This window comes from Grampus griseus (genome assembly GCF_964374135.1).
Source record: "Grampus griseus genome assembly, chromosome: 3".
Lineage (NCBI taxonomy): Eukaryota > Metazoa > Chordata > Mammalia > Artiodactyla > Delphinidae > Grampus > Grampus griseus.
Window position 1 is genome coordinate 118,877,980 of NC_139019.1, and position 22,591 is coordinate 118,900,570.

At 47.5% G+C, this 22,591-nt stretch overlaps 1 protein-coding gene across 2 annotated transcripts in view; it reads left to right on the plus strand.

The window, feature by feature from the left end:
* ARHGAP26 (Rho GTPase activating protein 26) overlaps positions 1 to 22,591 on the plus strand; it is a gene marked incomplete at its 5' end in the record, with an annotated part of 471,037 nt that overhangs the window by 113,178 nt on the left and 335,268 nt on the right. For both annotated transcript variants that reach the window (XM_082652237.1, XM_082652238.1), the window contains 4 exons: positions 4,146 to 4,241; positions 5,858 to 5,919; positions 10,864 to 10,935; positions 16,399 to 16,500. In XM_082652237.1, coding sequence (XP_082508363.1) covers positions 4,146 to 4,241; positions 5,858 to 5,919; positions 10,864 to 10,935; positions 16,399 to 16,500 — 332 coding nt within the window. The remainder of the gene's footprint in view (positions 1 to 4,145; positions 4,242 to 5,857; positions 5,920 to 10,863; positions 10,936 to 16,398; positions 16,501 to 22,591) is intronic.

Here is a 22,591-nt window from a genome sequence, read left to right on the forward strand (position 1 = left end):
TTCGGCAGTTGGTCTTTATTAACTGTAATCAGTTTGTAAGTCCAGGAACATGTGACAGAGTAGCAAAACGTTTTAAGGGTAGTTATGTCCGATCTTGGTAACTTTGGAGGTCAGATGCACTGAAAATAAATATAATTGTAAGGTTACCTTGAGTCCATCATTATATGCGTGTTCACGAGCCTGTGTGTTTGTGCACATGTGTGTTAAGTTTTACCAAAGGAAAAAAAGGAAGTGGCTTGACTGGTGCTATTACTGGTAAAGCTTGTGTAAATCAAGGTATATTCTAACTTAAAAAATTAGGATAGGGCTTCCCTGGTGGCGCAGTGGTTGACAGTCTGCCTGCCGATGCAGGGGACACGGGTTCGTGCCCCAGTCCGGGAGGATCCCACGTGCCGCGGAGCGGCTGGGCCCATGAGCCATGGCCGCTGAACCTGCGCGTCCGGAGCCTGTGCTCCGCAACGGGAGAGGCCACAGCGGTGAGAGGCCCGCGTACCGCAAAACAAAACAAAACAAAACAAAAATTAGGATAAACCAGCTGTTTTGGTGAAAGAAAGGTTTATGCTTGGCTTACTCTCTTAAACTCTGCAGAATTAGTGTCTGCTGTGGCAGAGCATGGCATCTCCAGGAAGAGAAGGGCACTTTTCTCTGGTCCCCCAGTGAGCAGGCAGCTTTAGGAGCAGCCCGTCAGGGCCCAGACTTCCAGCTGCTTCCACATCCCGACCCGCCTGGTCTCCTCACTCAGCGGCAGAGCCTCCTTAACTGTGTAAAGCAGATCCTTGTCCTCCCCAGAGGCTGCCAGTCACGCCTTCTCCCCACTCTGGCCAGCATTCTGCCTTTCTAGCAACAGATGTTTCTGCAAAGTAAATATTATTGCCTCTGCTTGGCTGCTCACTGTGTCTTGCACTGCCTGAACATGAAACAGTGGGGTTATGTGAGCAGGGGGCCACGGAGCTTGGCATGCACCCAGCGCCAGCCTCCCCGCCTTCTCCTCTCCTCTTACTGGAATGTGCATGTGAGATTCCTGTGAGCATCGGAGTGAAAGGCTCCAGAAAGAAGTCTCTGTGCAGCTGCATATCCAACATGATCACCTGCATAGGATGCCAGCACTCTTACTGGGTGGCAGTAGCCAAGAGGCAGTGGCTCTTGGGTGTTCTCTTTTGGATGTCCTCTCTGTTGTCCCAAGTAATGGAGAGGAGTTGATCTGAATGGGGTGAGGCAGCATGGTGTGCCCACAGGGACCTCAGTTCAGAGGACTCGATCGAGTTGCAGATCCACTTCTTAGAGGTTGTGTGCTCTTATGTCAGTCCTTTAACTTCTCTGAGCTCTCAGTACCAGTAATCATGCTTCCCTTCCCTGGGTCCTGTTACTGGAGGACTAATGCATTAAGGAAGAGTAGCCCATCCTTGAACAGAACTGAAGCTGACCGTGTACAGAGTGCTTCCCCCATGTGTCTCGCTGGCTATCCTGGCAGCCCCGCAGCTTCGGTGGGTCTCCTCACTCAGAGGGTGACAACTTCTGTGAGGTGAGTTGACAGAGACTTTATGACTAACCCAGGATTAGCTCCATAGCTGGTAAATGTTGGAGCTGCAACTCGAACCCAGGGGCCAGTGGAGGTTGGGGTGAGGGCAAGGGGCTGGGGAAGGGGTTGACCAGTGTAGAACCAGGACCCCATGTAACACAAGTGGAGAAGGGAGGTTCTCCAAAGCAAGCTGGAGATGATGTTCCTAAGTTCGGGGAGTAATGCTGAATAAGGAAACAGCAGGTGTCCACTGTACCTTTACCCAGAGAGTGCTGTGTCTGGCATGTGTCGTTCAAGCCCATGGTGAGTTCCTTTTCAGATTCCAGTAACTGGGCTTCTCACTCTACCCAGCTGTCCTCCTGGGCCCACAGCCCAGTATTGACTCCATACCAGGACTCGTTACCTAATCTCCCATCCAGGGCACTGGCCTCTTTTTCGGCTTCGTGGGGCCCACAGCGCTTCTCGGGGTGTGCTGTGTGCCACCGCACAGGGAATCAGGTTACCTTCTGGTTGTAAGCTAACGGGCCTGCTCCCGGTTCAGTGGGCCTGCTGTGGAAGGCCCCACAGAGGCCCCGTCGTGCATTATGGGCCACTCCTTGATCCTTCCTGGCAGCTGCCCCTGGCAGCGTGGCTTTTCAGGTGTGTGCCGGGAACTTTCCCAAGCCTGGCTGACTTCTCTCTCTTTTTCCACTTTGTTGAGAAGAGGGTCCAGCTTGAGTCCTGCTTGCCCTATTGGGGAGGCACAGGGGGGTTGCTGAACGGATAGAGAAGCAGTTCTGTTCTTACTCTTTGCTCAGGCCTTTCTCTGTGAGTTCTGATCAGGGGAACATTCTGGCAAAGCCAAGACTGAGTACCACCTGCCCAAGACTAAGTACCATGCAGCCCACACGTGGGGCCTCTCGGAGGGCTTTGTCTTTGTCTGGGAAAGATTATTCTCCCTCATTTTCTTCCTGCCTGCCTGTGGCCGCCCCTGTCCTTCCTCCCCACAGTGTTCTGACTTTCAGATGCATCTGTTTCTTTCTTGACTTGCCAGGGACTGATGTGTGTTCTTGGGGATCTCCTCAGCCTGGGTTGGCCAGTCTTAAGAGATGCCTGATTCCCCTGTCGGCATCTTTGGACTTCTGGCCAAGAACCATTCCATTAAATTGACCGAACCAGGGAGAGACCAGAGACTGCTGGCCGTTGGCTCCTGTGTTCTCCTCCACTCCAAGTGCCTTCCTCTTCTGGTGTCGAGCGAGCAGAGGGCCTTCCTTGCACAAGCCACGGCTAGCTGGGGACCCGCGTCACCCGAGCTCAGGTTGGGAGGGTGGTCCCGGAGCAGGAGCCCCTGGTATCCATACGGTGGTCGGAGCCTCAGACCTGAGAACAGCAGGATGGCCCTGCCTGGCTCTTCCACTGGCACCGTTGCTTGGAATGGACACTGGGATCGGAGAACTCAACAATGGCAGCTGGATTTGTGTACAGTCCCCCAGCCCCCTCCTCCATACACGCGCGTTATTCATCATGTACTGAGCAGGGTGCAGTGCCAGGTACCTGGAGAGGAAACAGACAAACCAGCAGATGGAAAAACCGTGACCCCTAACCTCGAGGGACAAATCTAAGAGCTGAAGAGAAGGGCTGAGGATCGTGGATGCTTATATTCCAAGAGGCTCTGTTGATCTGGGAAGCCAGAATCCCCGCCCTCCGCTCCCCCCAGCACCTTATTGAAGCCAGACCTCGTTGCCGGTTATGCCTCATCTTTCCCTCCTCTGGGAATTGGAACATAATGCCATTTCCCCTTCAGTGAGGGAAACATGTCCGAGGGTAATTTGAATGATTAGCCTCATCTGCGGGAAGGCTGCACGTGGAATTAAGTTAGCATGTTTGTGCCTAGCAGCCTTGTCTGTCAGGCCACTTAAAGGTGCCTCGGTGGTTTATACCCTTAACAGAAGCTGAGGGTTCAGGAAGGATCATTGGCTTTTATTACTGTCTTAAATGAAAGCTTATTTTTTAAATTTGACAAGGGCTTCCAGGAGGTTTCTTTATAGATACCATGTGTGGGGTGTGTTTTCACCCCAACTCAGAACAGTGCCAGGGCTTTGTTCTCGGGGCAGTGGTGGAACGAGGTGACCCAGGAAACTGGTTCAGGTGGAGATTCGTCAGGTTGGCGGCTGCTCCGCTTTGAGTGGAGCCCAGAGGGTTCTGAGAACTCGGGCCTCCCGCGTCCTTGAGTCGGAAGGGGTGGTCTGGTTGCTCCTGTGAAGTTCCAAGCCCTTTGTGCCAGCTCCCTTGTGCGTGGCACTGGGCTGGAGGTATTGTTGAGTCTCACGTGAGTGAGGGCAGCTTCGCTGACCCCCACGGGTGTCAGCTGGAGGCGGCAGGACTCGATGCGTAGCCTGAGGAGTTAGAGAGTGAGGACCAGACTTGTTAAAGCACATGTAGCAAAAATATTAACTTCTGAATTACTTCATGTTATAAACAAGTATTCACTCTGTTGAATTTACATTCTTTTGTGCTCTGAGATGGACTCAGGAACATATCTGCTAGCTGCTGTATTAGTAAAAGGACTAAAAAGTGCAGGAAACGTGAAAGCAGGTTTATTTCAGTAATTCGTATTTTTTACTCTTTTTTTTTTCTTTTTTGCTAGATTTGTCTTCAGCGAAGCGGAAATTTGCAGATTCCTTAAATGAATTTAAGTTTCAGTGCATAGGAGATGCAGAAACAGATGATGAAATGTGCATAGGTAAGTTATAACCACATGCAAGAGTTTAAAAAGTCCACTGTGTACCACAGCTTTCAGTGTCCTCCCTGAGTCTTTCCCCTGGAATAGGGAGTATGTAAGTGTTGTAAATTAAGAAGTCAGTATTAAGAGTGGAGCGGGCAGAGTTGAGTGAAGGTCAGGGCCCGGGGCTCTCCAGGGCTTCTCCTCAGAGCCCTGGGATTGCAGTGGCTCTCACCCTGCGGCCTGCAGGAGAAAGCGGGAAGGTTCGCTGTGGGGCTCCTGTCTCCGCCCTCTGTTAGCGTTCTGCTCCTGACTGGCTCTGCAACGTTCTTCCCCCAACCACAGTACTTTAGAATTAGAGCAAAAGCAGAACATGGGTAGATGGGAGAAGAGTTAGATCAGAGGTTGCAGGTGATGGCTCATGGGCTGAGGTCCTAATGCAGCCATGTTTTCTTGGGCACTCATTTTTTAAAATTGAATTACCATGGAAGTTGAATTTATGTAAAGTTCCAGTTTTCTAGCTTCTTTGAAAATTGGGGAGCCTGAGCAGCCGGCCCCTCATTCTGCCCTGGCAACAGTTGGCTAGAGCTCTGTAGCCGTCGCTGCCTTCGGATGGGGAGAGGAGCTCCATGTCCGGGTCACGGCCCCACCTCTCCCATGCATTTTCCTTAACAAGAGGCTGCGAGCGGAGGTTACAATTTGTTAGCTTTGCTGCGCCGTGTCGCTCTTCACCATCCCCTGTCCATCTTCTGTGGGCAACACTGAGCACAGAGGATTTGCAGTGTCAAGACACCTGTCTTTGTCAGGGCCTAGTCATTGCACCTTATTCTTCCATTGGGCATCTTGGTTGACTCCATTAAGTGAGGAAGAGTTGAGCAAATTACATTGAATTAAGTCACCAAATGCTTATGGATTCCCTGTTAGCATGCAGAAAATCAGGATCTGGGGATGAGCAGAGGGAATTGGGAGACAGCTGAGAGTGGTGAAAACGTATCATTGTTGTAACTCCTGATTATACAGATGTTTTTCCCAGCATTACATGAATGTCTCAAATATCCTTAGGGCTATTGTATTCAATGCTTATTGCCTTTGAAATAATCCCGGCGAAAGAGACTGTCCACATCTGACTGCTGTGCTGCCAGCTGTGTTGCAGTAATAAGGGGCTCGAGGACTCAGAGAGGAGGAACCCAAGGAAAAGCCAGAGATGTGGCTTCCAATGCCAGCAGTGTTGTTTGTGCAGCTCTGGTGCAAAGAAACGGTTGGGTTCTGACGCAACCCCACGACAAAGGTTGAGGAGGTCAAATCCTGGGCAGGAAATCCTTGAACTCCAAAGAGGAACTCTGCCTGGTCCAGCCTGGAGCCTGGGAGCTGGCCAGCATCCCATCAGTCTTGGGTTCTCTCAGGAACAGGCAGGTCTTTTCCTTGAAGGAAACCCTTCCCTAGCTAGAGTGCCCGGTGGATTATCCTGCATTTCTGGGTCATCCTTAATGGTTAATGATGAAAAGATAAGGGGAGCCTTGGGAAGAGTTGTCTTTAGGTCTCTGCATATGCCAAGGGATTTCAGTCCATAACACAATAGCTGTATCTGGAAGGCCTGTCACTCTACTTCCACCTCACGGCCTCTTTCTCTTTTTCAGCAAGGTCTTTGCAGGAGTTTGCCACTGTCCTCAGGAATCTTGAAGATGAACGGATACGGATGGTGAGTATGGCTGGGCTGCCCTTGGTCCTGGACAGTGTGGTCACATCGAGGGAACACAGGATTTGTTGTCAGAAGAACAGGGTTTGAGTCCAGGCTCTGCCACTAGAGTGCTCTGGGCTCATGAGCAAGCCTCATCTTCTCATCCTTGCTGGGTTTGAAACCTTTTGTAAATATTTAAAGGATTACCCTGGATAACTTAGAACCACATTGTTGTCCTCCTACAGATTCACTATAAGGTGTATATATAAAGTATATGATTTAAGGTGGGTCTTTTGAATTATTTAACTTTTGGGAGCCTGAGATTCCTTACTGGCAGAATGGGAATGAAGGTGCCCCACCCTGCTCCCCTCCTTCTCACCTTATTAAACCCATCCAAGAGCTCTCCTTCACTTTTTTTTTTTTTTTTTTTTTTTTTTTTGCGATACGTGGGCCTCTCACTGTTGTGGCCTCTCCCGTTGCGGAGCACAGGCTCCGGACGCGCAGGCTCAGCGGCCATGGCTCATGGGCCCAGCCGCTCCGTGGCATGTGGGATACTCCCGGACCGGGGCACGAACCCGTGTCCCCTGCATCGGCAGGCGGACTCCCAACCACTGCGCCACCAGGGAAGCCCCTCCTTCACTTTTAGTTCCAGGGTATCTGACGCAGTGCCTGCCATGTTGGTAGGCATCCAATCAAGGGGTACTTAGTAAATGATGGGAACTATAAGAAGTTCTTCAAAGAGAGGCAGTGTGCAAATTCGAGAATCAAACACTGATCTCCAGGTTCTTAAGAGAGATCTTCTGTACAAGGCTTTATTCTGATGTGGTTCAGCATTCATAGATGAGGGATTTTGGATCCACAGGAAGCTCTTTGGGGCCTTCCTCTCATTCCTAAGACATCAGGAATGAAGCTGCATGCTGATCTGTCGCCAGGTGGGCTTGTCTCTAGGCAGCAGTGCTCCAGAGGCCCAGGGAAGAGTCATCAAGGAGAATTTTTCTTCTCTTCCCGTACTAACAGCCAGTGGTTTCAGGACTAAGTCTGTGTTAGTCTGCTCGGGTTGCCGTAACAAAATTCCGTAGACTGGGTGGCTTAAATGACAAACATTTATTTTTCACAGTTGTGGAGACTGAGTAGTCCAAAATCAAGTTGCTGGCTGATTTGGTTCCTGGTGAGGGCCCTCCTCCTGGCTTGCAGACAGCCACCTCTTTGCTGTTTTCTCACAGGGCAGAGAAAAGGTTGGGGAAACTGTCCTGTCTCTTACAAGGTCACTAATCCCATCATGAGGATTCTCTCCTCATGACCTAATTATCTCCAAAGGCTCCATCTCCAAATATCAATACTATCACATAGGGGGTGTTAAAAGATAAACTGAGGCATGTTTAAGTTTATTTAAACAAAAATTGATTCAAGGGGGTTTCCCTGGTGGCGCAGTGGTTGAGAGTCTGCCTGCCGGTGCAGGGGACACGGGTTTGTGCCCCGGTCCGGGAAGATCCCACATGCCGCGGAGCGGCTGGGCCCGTGAGCCATGGCCGCTGGGCCTGCGCGTCCGGAGCCTGTGCTCCACAATGGGAGAGGCCACAGCGGTGAGAGGCCCGCGTACCGCAAAAAAAAAAAAAAAAAAATTGATTCAAATTGGAGAGAACCAACCCGGAAGTGGTTAGGAGCACTCCATCAACAGGAGGTAGGGCAAAGACTTTTATATAGCAGATGTGTAAACAAAGCAAGGAAATTATTTGATTGGCTCTAGCTTAAGCGGTTGCCTTATTTGGGAAAGTCTAGTTGTTTGTGATTGGTTTCAGTTTCTTAGATTTCAGTTTCTTAACCTTGAGGTTTTGGTTTGCTTATGTAGGCTGCTAAGGCATTAGAGTCATCTCAATCTAATGGCATCCTTGTTTAATTTAACAGGGGTTAGGGCTTCAATATATGAATTTTAGAGGGGATGCAGTTCAGTTCACAGCCTCTACCAAGACATGTAGCCATGCATTTTCTACTTTAACCCTCATGATGACTCTGTGAAGTGGGACCTTTATCATCACCGTTGTCCAGATGAAGATACCAAGGTTTACAGCTGCTAAGTAACATGCCCAAGATCACACAGTTTAATAAGTAGCACAGCCTGGATTCAAACCCAAGTGCGTGTGATACCAAAGCAGCTGGCATTTCTTTAAAACTCCAACTAGAGCAGAAGCCTCTCACTTTCTGCTCTGCAGAGAGAGACGCTATTTGCCTTGATTGCTCACTGCTGGGTGCCTGAACCAGAATCAGGAGGGCGGCGGTGGCAGCAGCAGCAGCAGGGATGGTAGTGGGTGGAGGCAGAGGAAGGCTTGTGTGTTTGTGCACGTGCTAGTGCCTCAGAAAGGGAAGTGATTCTTTTGAGTCTGATTCTTGGCAGAGTTATTATTTGGGGGTGGAGGGTATGGTGAGCAAATCACGATGAATACCCTGCAGATTGCTAAGGTCTGGGGTAAGGGAACAATGACTGGATTATACTTTCCAGCTTGCCTCTGCAATTTTATTATTAATGTCAGTGAATCTAGTTTCTACTGTCTGCGTCTGAGTATCTGGCCATCGCAAGCCCCTTCCTTACCTCCTCACCCTGTGACAGCTTCATCATCAATTCAGCTTAGCCTAGCAAAGCTGTACCTTCTTTGGGAAGCCTTCCCTGACTCCCCAGATGGGATATTTGGCCATCCCTTGTGTTTTCTGAATGTCTAGTTCATGCCTTGATTCTGCATGTACCACACTGTGTCCTGATAGTCACTGCACGTGTCTGTGAGTTCTTGTTTTTTTTTTTTTTTTGGGCGGTACGTGGGCCTCTCACTGTTGCAGCCTCTCCCGTTGCAGAGCATAGGCTCCGGATGCGCAGGCTCAGCGGCCATGGCTCACGGGCCCAGCCGCTCCGCAGCATGTGGGATCTTCCCGGACCGGGGCACGAACCCGTGTCCCCTGCATTGGCAGGCAGACTCTCAACCACTGCACCACCAGGGAAGCCCGAAATATGAGTTCTTGAAGGGCAGAGAATGGACCGCTGTGCCTCGAATATCAGCACAGTGCTTGGAACTGAGTGGAAATTACATAGTCATAGAATCTTAGACCCAGACAGACTGTATTCCTCACTGTGTGCAGTCCCTCATTTGACAGCTGAGAAAAGTGAGGTCTCCTGAAGGCTGATGGCGTGCTGTAGCAGGACTGGGACAAGGACTTGGGTGTCCTGATTCCCAGGTGGGAAGTTAGGGCTTTTGTATATTTAGCATCTAGTTAGGGCTGGATTCTCTCCCATGGGTGTCCACTGGAACAACTTGGGAAGTTTAAAAAACACTTTTGCCTGGATCGAAGTACAGAGATTCTAATTTATTGGTCTGGAGTGTGGCCTGGACATCGGGAATTTTAAAAGCTCCCCAGGTGAGCCTAACCTTCGGCTAATGTTGAGAACCAATGGCTTAGTGGCTCAGAGCTCCATTGTGAGTTTCAGAGACTTGCACTTGATTTGTGGAAAAGACTGAAATAAGTGAGCCAGTAAAGCGACGTCAAATGACAATAAAAATCAAGCAAGTTAAATAACATTGCAACACTCTAGAGTTAAAATGCTCTCTTTTAAAGTAAGTGCTCTCAAAATTGAAGAAAAGGCAAGTGGCAATAAATTTGGAGACCTGCCACCTTCTACCCCTCACATTGTCTAGTTAGTTCTTTGCTCTCTCCATCTATGGCTTCTGGCATTTACCCTGTTGGTTTCATTGCAATGGATAGGCATGTGATTTAGAAAAATAATGCTTTGTTGTGACGAGATTCCTGAAATAATTAGTTGAATGACGAGTGAGCAATGAATGACTTAAAAGGAAAGATTGTAAAATATTGTGCTGTCTTAGAAAAGACCATAGAATCTTAGAGCTGGAGCAATCCACCCCACTCATTTTGCAGATGAGGAAATTAGAGCCCAGAGAGGTTAAATGTTTTGCCTGTGGTCACACAGTTGGCAGGCAATCAAGAAATCATTCTTTCATTTAGTCACTGAAAAATGTTTGAGTGCTCCTTTTTTCAGCACTCTTCTGTGTTTTGGGGATGGTGGTAGACAAGTGAACATTTACAAGAGGGTGGCGTGTGTGTGTGCGCATGCATGTGCACGTCTTGTAATGCTGAACCAGAAAACTTCAGCTGGCTTACATCTTCTGAAGAAAACACTTCAGAAGTGGGGTAGTGGGAAGTTTCTTTGGATTGCATTGGTGGTCAGAGAAGGCCTCTCTAAAGAGGTGACCTGAATTACAATAAGTAATGAGTTGTGCACACAAGTATTTGGGGACAAAGCATCTGAGGGAACAGCCAAATGCAAAGGCTCAGAAGTGGGGCAGGTTTGGCCCATTTGAGGTGCATTCGGGTGACCGTTTAGTTGAGGGCAGGACCTGAGGGGGTGAGCGCGGTGAGATGAAGTTGAAAAGCAGCCAGTGGCCAGGAGGTACAAGCGACCTGATCCCCGTCCAGAACAGGTAGGGCTACACAGAATCAGGCTTGGGTGGTTTTCATGCCCCCAAAAGTGGAGGATTTTTTGGGGGGAGGGTTAACCTAGACTCAGTGTTGACCTCCTTTAAATATATCTACTTAAATATAACTTGGCTGAATGAGCATTTACAAGAAGATGTCACCTGAAGCTTGAAATTTGGACCCTACTCTGCCACCAGTTCCGCTCTGCCATCAGTGTGGTTGCTTACATTTTTAGAGGTCCTCATTTTTATTTTTAAAGAATCTATCTTACTCATGCACAGGAAGAATGCTGTGTTTTGAACTGATGACTGGGTTTTGATTTGGCATGCTGTCGGGTCAGGTGTAAGGAAGAGGTGACACGTGCACCATTGTGCTTACTGAGATCTTATACTGAAGCATGCGGAGGCCTTTTGTGCCAGCACTGCTGTGGTTCTTTACTGACCCTGCTTCTCTGTCCCCCTCCCCGACCCCTCTGCTTTTCCCCTCCAGATTGAGAATGCCAGCGAAGTGCTCATCACTCCCTTGGAGAAATTTCGAAAGGAGCAGATTGGGGCTGCCAAGGTGAGAATTTCGCAAGCCTTCTTCTTGGATTTTAGGGCAGGAGGTCTGGAAAACACAACACCTTCTTCAGAAGATCTAAGCCCACCATTTTCAGGGAATCCTGGGCAAATAAGCTTAGAGCCCAGCTCATCTGTTCTTCACAAGTGTCTGAAGTAAGACTGAGGGGTCAACCCTAGAGCTGTCATTCTATTGTTTTGACATCTAATCATGTTGTGCTAGTTCATAAATCATCCGAAGGAAGAAACCACGCCTCCTTTGTGTGAGTAGATACCTGTGTGTTTGGACACCATGGAATTGTATGTTTGTGGAGGTCCAGGACTGGAGCCTAGGACGGGGGTTGCAAATAGGCCCCTGGGGGCATGGGGACCCTCTTCTTAGCCCACTTTAGCTGTGTATGAAAAGGAGCCCTCTGTCGTTAGACCTTTACATTTTTTTCAAGAGAAACTGAAAAGTTAAAGAGTTTTATATGAAATTTCCTGGCTTTCAAAAAATGCTGGCAAATAATTTAAAAATATGTGTTACACATTGTGCAAGTCAAAAAGCGGGACTGCTTCAACCCAGAGGTCACCATTTGTTATAGCTGACCTGGAGGGACTATAGCTAAAAGTTGGCTGACTCTAACCTGTTACTGAAAGACTGAGAAGGGAATTTTATTCATTTTTTAAAGGTGGATTCTCTGGGGTCCCCTGCCCTGTGATAAATCACTAGACAACCCTAGCGAGATTGACCTTCAGTAGAGTGTTAGAGACCACCTGCGGGCAAGATGTTTTCATTGGAATCAATGAAAGCAAAAGGATTTTCAAGATTTTCTTCCTGTTTTTTTTTTTTTTCCTGGAGCTGTGAGTCATTCGGCCGCAGTCCCTTGTGCCACCTGCAGGGGGTTTTGGGCAACATCACCCTCTTAACTTGTGGAGAAGGTGTGGATTTTACTCAGTTGTGAAATGGCCTTGAGAGATGCCTGTCTGTAGGTGGGAAAAACATAGCTGAAGTGTAACGAAGTGTGCTCTCCCCTCAGCCCCCAACTAAGTGCATGTGCTTTTTAAAAATGAATATGATTAGGACGTGACAGAGATGTTCGGTTCAGTCGGGGTTATTCAGAGGGAGGAATGGCCCTAGTTTGAAGGAGGGACCATGGCCAAGATTCTTCTTCCACTGTTACAGCACCTCCCTACCAATTTTACAGTTTTCATTTGTGAGGATATTGGGGCTCATTGGTCTTCTATCCGAGGTTAAGGAATGTATAGTTTAAAGGAAGTCTTATTCCACTAAGATTTTGTCCGAGACTTGGAAACAAGCCCAGGGATGGATGGGAAAATGCCGAGTGCCCCTCTCTGAGTTCTCAGACGCAAGGAGCACCGTCTCTTTCGTGGCCTTGGGGCCTGTGCTTTCCCCTCCCGCAAATACACAGTGGCTCATTCACTGAGTTATCTTTCCAGAAGTCACTTCTCCAGTAGGTGTCTCCTACGCCTCTCACTCCAGCCTCTTCCCTGGGCGGCATGGGGGTTACCATAGTTACCACGGAGGAAGAGCAGAAGGCTCAGTGGGTTCCTTTGGGGTTAGTATCAGTGATCCAAGTGACAGGAGCAGGTACTTTGCTGGGGGCTATAGATGGTGAGAAACACAAGAATTAAAAAATTTATATGAAATAGTCACTCACCAAAACATGTTTCCCCTCACACACATTCTCTTCTCTCATTCCTGTTAAAGAATGAGGTGATGACGTTGGGGATGATTTCTCATCCCTCCCCCTTCGTTATTTTATTTTATTTTTTTCAGTCTACCTGTTCCTCTTCCCCACCCCCCCCCATCCCCGTACATGTATATCACAGTATTACGTGTGTTTAAGAGAACACAGAGAAACAACCCCTCTACTAGGCCATCTAGGGAGCAGACTCAGGAATACCTCAAAGACCTTACTTCTGGGGCTTCCCTGGTGGCGCAGTGGTTGAGAGTCTGCCTGCTGACGCAGGGGACATGGGTTCGTGCCCCAGTCTGGGAAGATCCCACATGCTGCGGAGCGGCTGGGCCCGTGAGCCGTGGCCACTGAGCCTGTGCGTCCGGAGCCTGTGCTCCGCAACGGGAGAGGCCACAGCAGTGAGAGGCCCGCGTACCGCAAAAAAAAAAAAAAAAAGACCTTACTTCTGAAGCCTGCCCGTGTGATGCTAAAATTACCCTTCCTCCTCCTCCCAGGTCTGGTGCACTTCGGTTGCTATAACAACCTGTTGCTACTTGCAGGAAGCAGAAGTTAGAGTTCTGGGGGTGAAGGCTGCACGTGAGGAGGATTCTTGTGCTAACGTGGCTGCTCTGGGGTAGGGCGGACCCTGGGGCTTGGCATAGCTGTGGCCCTGCTTTTAGATTTCTGAGTTTGGGGGAGTTTATTTTCCCTGCAGCCGAAGCTGGGCTCTCCAGTGAAAGTAGAATAGACATCAGAGAGAGTGGCTAAGAGTGGGACTGCTTGAGTCCAAATCCCGCTTGTGCCTCTTGCATGTAAACGTGGAGAGGTTGCTGACCACCTCCACACGTTTCCTGAGCTGAGAAATGGGGATACTGAGAGTGCTTACCTTACAGAGTTATTATGAGGAAGAAATGAGTGAACTCCTATAAAGTGCCGCTCAGAGCACTGTCATAAAATCATTTGACGTTAACTATTCTATTCGATACACACAGTTCATTCATAAAAAACAGGGGAGAGCCTGCTGTGTACCCGGCACCGTGCTCCACACTGCTGCTCGGTGCAGGTAAATGCAGATGTGGTCACCGTGCTCATGGTGTGCAGGGAGAAAGGCACTGGACAGAATGATATGAATAAGCGTGTGACTGCAAGTTGTGGTGGGTGCTGTGACGGGTCGCCTTCATGGACGTGGAACTTGGAAGGCAAGTGGTGTCCTAATAAGGAGGCGGTGGGGTTAGATGATGGACCACATCATTGCCGCCGCCACCAGCATCATCAGCACTGAATTCTATTGAGCACTTTCCATGTGCCAAGCACTCTACCAAGCACTGGATATGGTTTATCTCATTTAGTCCTGACAGTCCTATGATGGGATGAGTGTTCTTATGCTTTTTTTTGTTAGACAGTCTCTGAGCTGAAAGGGGAGACTTGAGCCATTATTTCGTCTAGTCATCCTTAGTTTATAGATGAGAGAACCTGAGTCCCAGAGGGGTAGTGGTTTGTACGGAGTTGGGAATAATTTCCAGGATCCTAACTCTGTCCTGGATCCATTTCACCACCCACCGTGGACTCCCTGGAAGGGGAACACCATCTCCGTACCTGAGTGACTGAGTCTTACCACCCTCCTGTCTTCTAAGAACATGATCTCAATCCTAGAGGAGTTATTCCCCCAAAGGTCGAGTTGCCAGAAAGTCACAGAATGCCAGTGACTCATGGTGCTGAGCCCTTTCTCGCCTCTGGCCCGCTGGCGCAGGGTTCTCTTTTGGGGGTTGTCGACGAGGCTGGTGGAGTGCCTGTGCGAGCATCAGTCAGAGTTGGAACCCCAGCTCAAAGTCGCTGACTTCTGTGAAGGAAAAGCATTGCTTGAGTCAAGTGTCTTGCCTGTACCTCTCCTCGTTTGAAGGAGTAATGTCTCCTCCAGCTTTGTCTTCACATGCTTCTGCGTGTTTGTTTGTGTATGTAAAACTTTCAAGCAAAATTCAGATTTGTAGAAATGGGTACATACCAGCTCAAATGGGTATATGATGATTCTGCCCACTCTGTGAGGCTTAGAGTCTTGCCGTTGACCAGATAAATGGTGTTCTGCTGTCACGGGTGCTGTTCAGAGCTTCCGGTGACGGCTTCTTGGTAATGCCTCCACGCGTAGGCCCAGTGTGTTCTGCCCAGAGCATCTGCACTTACCAGTCTGGAAGGCTCCACTCTGCCCCTTACGAGGTGGGCAGGTCTTGGATCATACCTCCCCTCCCCAGTGAGGCCTCTCTGGAGCACTTCTCTGCAGGAATCTCTGGGACTGCACCCTGTTGGTTTCCTTCGTGGCACCTGCGGTGGTCTGGAATCAGACTGTTTGTTTACTGGTTAATTGTGTTTCTCCTTCTGCTGGAACAGCCCCACCACGAGGGTGGGGCCGTTTCTGCCTTGTATTGTATTATATTTTCAGTGCCTGAAGGATCCTAACACAGAGTGCTTGCTTGTTATATCGTCATTAAATGAAGAGATGTATCTGAGCTTCCTTATCTGGCCGCAAATTTTTTTCTCCTCTTGTAAGCCTTGGAGTTGCAGAAAAATATCTGCTGTGGGCTCCACGTGAGTCAAAAGCTGGAATGATGCACCCAGTTAGTACATTTGATCCTGTTTACCAGGCCATGATAGACCTGCTTTCAGTCCCCTTGTCCGCCATCCCCACTGAAATGTGGAGGGAAGAGAGACCGCCTATGACAGTGTTTCCAGGTGTGGCTGAGAATGTGGACTTGGAGGCAGCTTGTCCTGGGCTCGGACTCCAGCTCCGTCACTCTCTGTGACTTTTTACACAAGTTAACTTCCCGCATCTAAGTTTTCTTATCTGTAAAATAAGGAATAGAAATAGAACTTCAGTGACTTTGGGGGAGCAGGGATTATTCTGTATAATATGATATATATATATATAAAACTTTGAAAGCAATAATATAGGATAATAAACATTTCCCAAATGGAGGAAAAAAAATCACCCATTATCCCATTTTCTTAACTCAAGTATTTTCACTGAAGTATCTTCCCATCTAATGTTTGTCTGTAGGTAGACACATTCCCTGTAGGATACACCGAGTTTGTATCATGCTACCCTTCCTAGTTATGTTTATTGGATGCCCCATACTTTAATTATCCCAAATTCTATGCTTGGGCAGCAATGTTGCTGTTGCTTTTTATTTTTTTTGCTATTATAAATGATGCCACAGTGAACATATTTGGGAAGATAATGTCTTCTTTGTTTTGAATTATTCCTCAGCTTAAAGACCCATATGTGATATTATTGCGTCAAGGAATATTTAGGTCTACAAATTAAGACATACTTTGTGGACACAGTTAAAGCTGGATCTACTCTTAGTCTAGACTTGTCCCATTTAAGGTGTAAGTGGATCTTCCTGTTTGGGGATTAGCTTCACAGGTAACTTCCCTTCTTTGGCTTTGAACATACTTGTGAGTTAGAAACTAGAGATTTCTCTTTTACAACTGAAATTTCTAGAAGGTGGAACCCTGGCTCTGCCACTCTGAAATACTGGTATTTACCTCATTTCTGGCATAGTAGTGGCGCCTCTGTGATAGACCCTCAAAACGGTTGGGCTGCTGTTGATGGGTGGTTGCTTGCTTTCATGGCATTATTGGAAGAGTAGGAGATGGGTGGTGTGCCACTGTTCTGGGTCTGAGGGAATGACGAAGCCATGAAGATGAGCAGGAAGAGTTTGACCCAGGTTGCTTTCATTCCTGCAACATTTTAGTCTTTTTCTCCTTTCCTCTTTTTTTTTTTTTTTTGCCAGGAAGCCAAAAAGAAGTATGACAAGGAGACAGAGAAGTATTGTGGCATCTTAGAAAAACACTTGAATTTGTCTTCCAAAAAGAAAGAATCTCAGCTGCAGGAGGTAAGAAACTTTACTAGTATCTGAATAAAGTGTTTAATCTTTCCGTGGTGCTGTGGATACGTTCTGGTTACTCTCTGCTGGAGCCTCATTCTGATCCCTCATTCCACGCTTGCTGCCCGCATTGCCTTTGTCGCTTCCCGATGCAGCTACGCTGTACGGCCGTCCCGCCTGTCCACAGTAAGGAACATGCAGCTGGTCCAGATCACCCTAATCACTAGGCTGTGCTTCCTCCTTTCAAACTGAGATCTGTTTTCCTGTTTCTCTCACCCTTGACCTTGATTCTGTACTCTCTTACCCTGCCTTTCCACCTCCTCCTTACATCACTGATTTGAAATGTTAGCATCTGAAACACTTTGGTCATCCTTCCTTAATGTGAAATGAAAAAAAAAATTATTCCAACCAGTGCTTGACATTAGTCTTTTTTTTTTTTTTAAGCAGTATTTTATTGTCTCATGTATTTTGTGCTTAGGTAACTTTGTTTCAAAAAAGTAAATTCTCTGGTCTGCCCCTGTTTTTTTTGGATTTGCATGGGGTCTTTTTTAAGAGTAGTTCTCTTGGAAAGAAAAGTCAGATTTGTGGCCTTGGAGCTGTGACCATTTTTATTTAGTTCATGGAGATTTGCATGGCGAGGGGGTTTATGTTTTGGGGAGACAGGGCAGTTTGCTAGTGGAACTCCAAACTTGGCTACATGAATATCATCTTATTTAGCTCTTAACAATTTGCTTGAACTATCTCAGGTGTGTGTTAAAGCGAGGCTGTGGCTTCCAAGCTAGCCCTCATTCTTCAGTTTCCTTTCTTCTTGAGCAAATTCCTTGCCAGTACTTCTGTTCATATGAAGATGGTAGGGTCAGAGGTTGAAAGATGAGGATTACTCAGGAGATGGTGGAGCCCAGGATTTGTTACACACCCTCAGTTAGGAAGTGTTGTGCTCAGAACTCTTTCTTTGAAATGAGTGTTTGAATCGGTTGTTTGAGTGATGGATACAGACTTATTAACAGGAAGTGTTTATAGTGGGCTTTACAGATCAGTTCTTGGCCAACCAAGCAGCAGCAATTGTATTTGGGGTGAGCTGTAGGAAGTAAGAAACTGCTAACCTTTCCTTGAAGACTTTTTGCTTGAGTTAGGGAGAAAGTAGCCAACGCAGGAGGAAGAGATTCTTGAAGTAGCAAAGCTGCTCGGGTAAATCTTGTCAAATGTGATTGAGAAGGTTAAGGAAATGCTGATTTTCATTGGATGATACAGAAAAGGCTATTCCCAGCTCTACATGGGTCTCTGGGCACTAGGAGATACCCAAGGATATGTGAATTGTCTGTGATAAATACGTAATTCCATTTAGGATCTGTCCTGATCGGTTATCATTCTTCTAACATCATTTGGCGTTTAGGGTTTGGAAACGATAGGGAAAGGCATTTTGGCTGGAGCTCACAATCACCAGATCTGGCTAACTGTAGTTCCTAAGCAGTTAGGTGACTATGCACCACGAGTGCAGTTATTCACAGCTGAGAGAATATGTGATTGTTCTAGCACCTACTGGTACTGGGAGGCCCACAGTACAGTTATCCTACCTGCATGACTTCACCAGAGTGAGGCTACTTCTCCTCTCGGTCTGCTCTCTCCATGCCTGGCTCCTGGTGAGTTGGTCTGGAATGAGTCCCACATTTTCTTTTAGGGCTGTGCCAATAGCATCTCCCCCTGAGATAGCAATATGGGGACCAGAACACTGGACTGGCAGAGATACCTTCTTCACAAGGCTTGCTCTGCTATGTAGTTGACTGTGTGACCCGGGACAAGTACTTGGTCTCTCTGAGCTCTAGTTCCTTTGTAAAATACTCATAAAATACCTGTCCTGCCTACTTCATGGATGAGAAGGTAAATTACAGCCGCTACACAAATATAAAGTATTATCCCCATAACTGGCCTGTTCCTCCCCCTCCCCTGCTCCCAAATTGGATGGCATTCTTCCTGGCTGCCGTAGTCGGTTCAGGCTGCAATAACAGAATACCCTAGACGGGGTGGCTTATAAGCAACAGAAATTTGTTTCTGACAGTTCTGGATATCGGGAAGCCCAGCATCAAGGCACTGGCATATTTGGTGTCTGGTGAGGCCTGCTTCCCAGTTCGTAGATGGCTGTCTTTTAGCTGTCTCCTCACATGGCAGAAAGGGTGAGGGAGCCCCCTTGGCCTCTTTTGTAAGGACTCTATCCTCATGACCTAATCACCTCCCAAGGGCCCCACCCAAATGCGATCACACTGGGGGTTAGGTTTCATCATATGAACGTAGTGGTGAGGTGGGCAAACATTCTGTCTGCAGCACTGACTGTCAGTATTTATCTTAGTGGAAACTTTTTCATTATGCTTTTTTGTTACAATCCTTGTCTTTTTTTTACCCATTCACACTTCCTAAATACTTTGAAGGCAAGGGCTGCAGGTCTTTCTTGCAAGTCCTGGTCTGTTCTCAAGCATTGCTTTTTATACCTAAGCTGAACTAAATTGAATAAAAAATCTCCTAATAATAACAATAATAATGATAATATTTTTACTAACAACAACAGTAGCGGCCAGTGTTTACTGAATGCATATTCATGTACCAGGCGCCATGTTAAGCGCTTTATGTATAATCTGCTCAAATCCTCATAACCACCCTATGAAGTACAGGTGGATTCCCTCTCTTTTACATGGGAGGAGACTGAGGCTCAGAGATGTTTAAATAGCCTGCCTATAGCTAGTCAGCAAGGATTGGAACCTTGGCTCCTGACTCTGGAGCCGTTTCCCTTAACCCAGTAAGCTCTTCTCTGGCCATCTTGTGGGGAAGGATGTTGCTGGGCTGCCTGCCAGCCATTGTTATTCAATGCGAGTGTCAAGCTAAGGGAATGAGAGCGGGAGGGACCTTGGTGATCCTCTGGCTAAACCTCTTAGAATTTCGTATGCAGGACCTGAGTTCCTTGCAGAGGTTACGTGATTTACTCAAGGCCTTCCAGCTATTTAGTGATGATTTTCCTTACATTTATTAAAAGATCAACTTTTAACAATATTATGAATCACCTACTACACATGTAACGGAAGCTGCTTCCTTTGATGATCCAGAATTATTCCCTGATGGCAGGCCTGAATGAATACTTGTAAATTCTAGCCCATCCTGGACCTCTGGTGGCTGAAATGACTGGGCAGCGATGTGGAGTGACACTGCCATCTAGTGGAAGACTTTTTAAAAGCCAGTGTTTTCTTCGGTGGCTCAGAAGCTGGCTTCAAAGATAATAAATCATTCCTTGGACAAATTATTTCTTGGACGCTTCTGTGAAAGTCCGTTCAGGAGTTGGGTGTGTTGTGGGGAGTGAAATGAATGATCGGAAGCTACAGTCTAGGAGAATTTTTCTTTTCCAAGAAGCACGGAATGGTTGGTGGGTCTTGGACAAGCTGGTAGATTGACAGCTTCTTAAGTAACAGGGCAGAGGAACTGCCTGCCCAGGGGTTGGAATCTGGCTTCTGATTCCATCACAAGAGGAGCTAAGGATGTGGTAAATTCTATGGCGCATATGAGAGGGGCATTGGCAGGAGCAGCCTACCATTCCACTTGGGATTTCATCTTCCTTTTCCTCTGGAAATGCATTGTTATGCTTTTTTTCTCAGTGCTGGGCCACATAGAGATCAATTCATTTATTCCTCAAGCATCAGTTGAATGTTTGCTGTGGGCCAGGCCCTGTTCGGGATCTGGAATGGAAAAGTGAGGCAAGGCCTTTGCTGTTATCGACTTTATATTCTAGTAGGCAATACATGAAAAGAGAGAGAAATAAGTAAGAATTTCATGTAGTGATAAGGAAATAAATTGGGAGATAGGATAGAGACTCCCTGGGGTAACATACCTAAAATAACGTCATTGTAGGCTTCTCTAAAGAGGTGACATTTGAATGGAGACCAGAATGAAGAGAAAGAGCAAGCTGGGTGAAAAGCTAGGACAATGTTCTTTAAATTATGGGTGTGTCATAAGATCTGAGTTACTGGGTCATGACATAGAATAGGCTAGACTAGAGTGAAAAATATGAAAGTATGTTGCACCTAATTATAAATGTTTGTTTATTGGGTCATAATGTAAAAGGTATTTCTTACTGTGCATTAAAGTTTAAAAAAATTGAATATTTATCTAGGGGAAGAGGTTTTCAGGCAGAAGGAAGAGCAAGTGCAAAGATTGCATGGCAAGAAAGAGTTCGGAGTGTCGGAGGGTAGCTAGGAGCCCCAGCTGGAGCTCAGTGGGAGAGGGGTAGGGAAGGAGGGCTGGGCCGGTTCCTCAGGGTCTTCAGACCATGGGAGAGGCCAGGGGGAGGTGTTGAAGGAGCTGTGAGAACAGCTGATGGAGATTAAGGAAAGGTATTCTGGCTGCTGGGTGGAGGCTGGATTGCGGGAGCAGAGAAAGCAAGCAGGGAGGCCGGTGAGGCGAGGGTTGGAACCGCCCAGAGAAGATGTGGCTGGCTTAGGGTAGGAGCAGGGATTACAGCCCATCTGCTCAGATGTCCCTGGTGATAACCCCCAGTGTGCACAGAACACTTCCTGGTTTTCAAATGTCCACATCCTTTAGCTCATTTTCTCTTTGAAACAGCTCTACTCAGAGCAAGGGCAGATCATAACATCTCCAGCCTTCAGGTATGGGGAAGAGACCGGGAGAGGATAAGTGACTGGAGCGGGTCCCACTGGCTAGAAGATGATAGAACTGCAACTCCCACCCAGATTGTTGCTCTCCTGGCTCTCTCACTGACGCTGGGCTCTGCGCTTCTTCTCAGAGGACTTTGCTCCTGGCTCCTCCAGCCCTGCCTAACTTGCAGCTTTTCCGAATGACTTTTATTTCTGTTGTGTCTCACTTGGCAAGCCCAAGCAGAGAGGATGTATCGGGGGTGTGGGGGAGGTCAGGGAAATAGATACGTCCCTAGGTGTAAGTGTGTTGGATTTGCACTATGAGAAATGAAGGACTACAGGGACTTAACGGGCCTTAGCCGGCAGGAGCCCAGGTGGAAGGTGTGTCAGGCACTGGTCCACCGGCTACACCTGGCAGGGGGCGTGGTGCAAGCACTTTCTGAAACGGGGTCTCCAAATAAAGCTCTGTCAGTGCTCAGACATCAGCTCTCCTGCTTGGAGGCTTAGGTGATGCCCCCAGGCTTAGCCCTTCATTTTGGTTTTGTGCAGCTGTTACTTAGGGGACTGCCTTCTGCATATTAATATGGAAGTTGCCCCGCGAGAAAGTTGCTAGCAGGAGACTTGAATGGAGTATTTTGGGTTGTTTCATGGCGCCTTGTGCTTTTCCAGAGTTTGTCATTTTCTTTTTATTTACATGATTATTTAATTATCTCTTTTCCTCATCATGCTGTGAACTCCATGAATGAATGAATGAATGATTGGCCAGCTCCTTAAGATGTCAGGTTAGCAATACCATATTTGGTATAATGAAGTAAAAGGTCTGTCCCAGTTTTGTTCTGCAGGAATCTTGACAAAGGAACACTGAAAGAAATACTCCTTTGGGGGCTTTGTCTTTGTAAAGTATGTTATCGAATGACATACTTCATTTCTAAAGAAAAGAGTGGAAAGGGTAAGAGCTTTATAGTGAGAGTTAAGGTACTTCCCAGCACAGCATCTTGCTACTCCACACATGCTCCTTTTCTCCCCTGGGTTCTGGATCCCAGATCAGTGGCTTAATTGTAGCCAGGTGTGGACCTTTACAGCCCACACACCTGCACAGAGAGGGAGGTGAGGTTCCGAGGCAGCAATGTAATTACTCTGCTTGGGGTAAACTAATAGTTCATCCTCGTCCAAAGAAAGTATGTGCGACCGTGTGAAAATGTTCTTTTCTGAGGTCCCCTGCCCCCTATCAGGTTGTTTTGTTCATTTAGAAGGATGGGAGGAGGATGGCCCTGCATGTTTTCTTTTTCTCTTTAAAAATCTGTCTTGCATGGAACTTAGGTCGGCCTAGGGTGTGGGTAGGCGGTAGAGTCTAGTGGTTTAGGAATGTGCAGGGGTCTTGGAGGCAGATCAGCCAGGACAGAAATCCCAGCTCTGCCTCGTACCAACTAGGTCAGGTTCCTTAACGTTAGCAGATTTCATTTACTTCC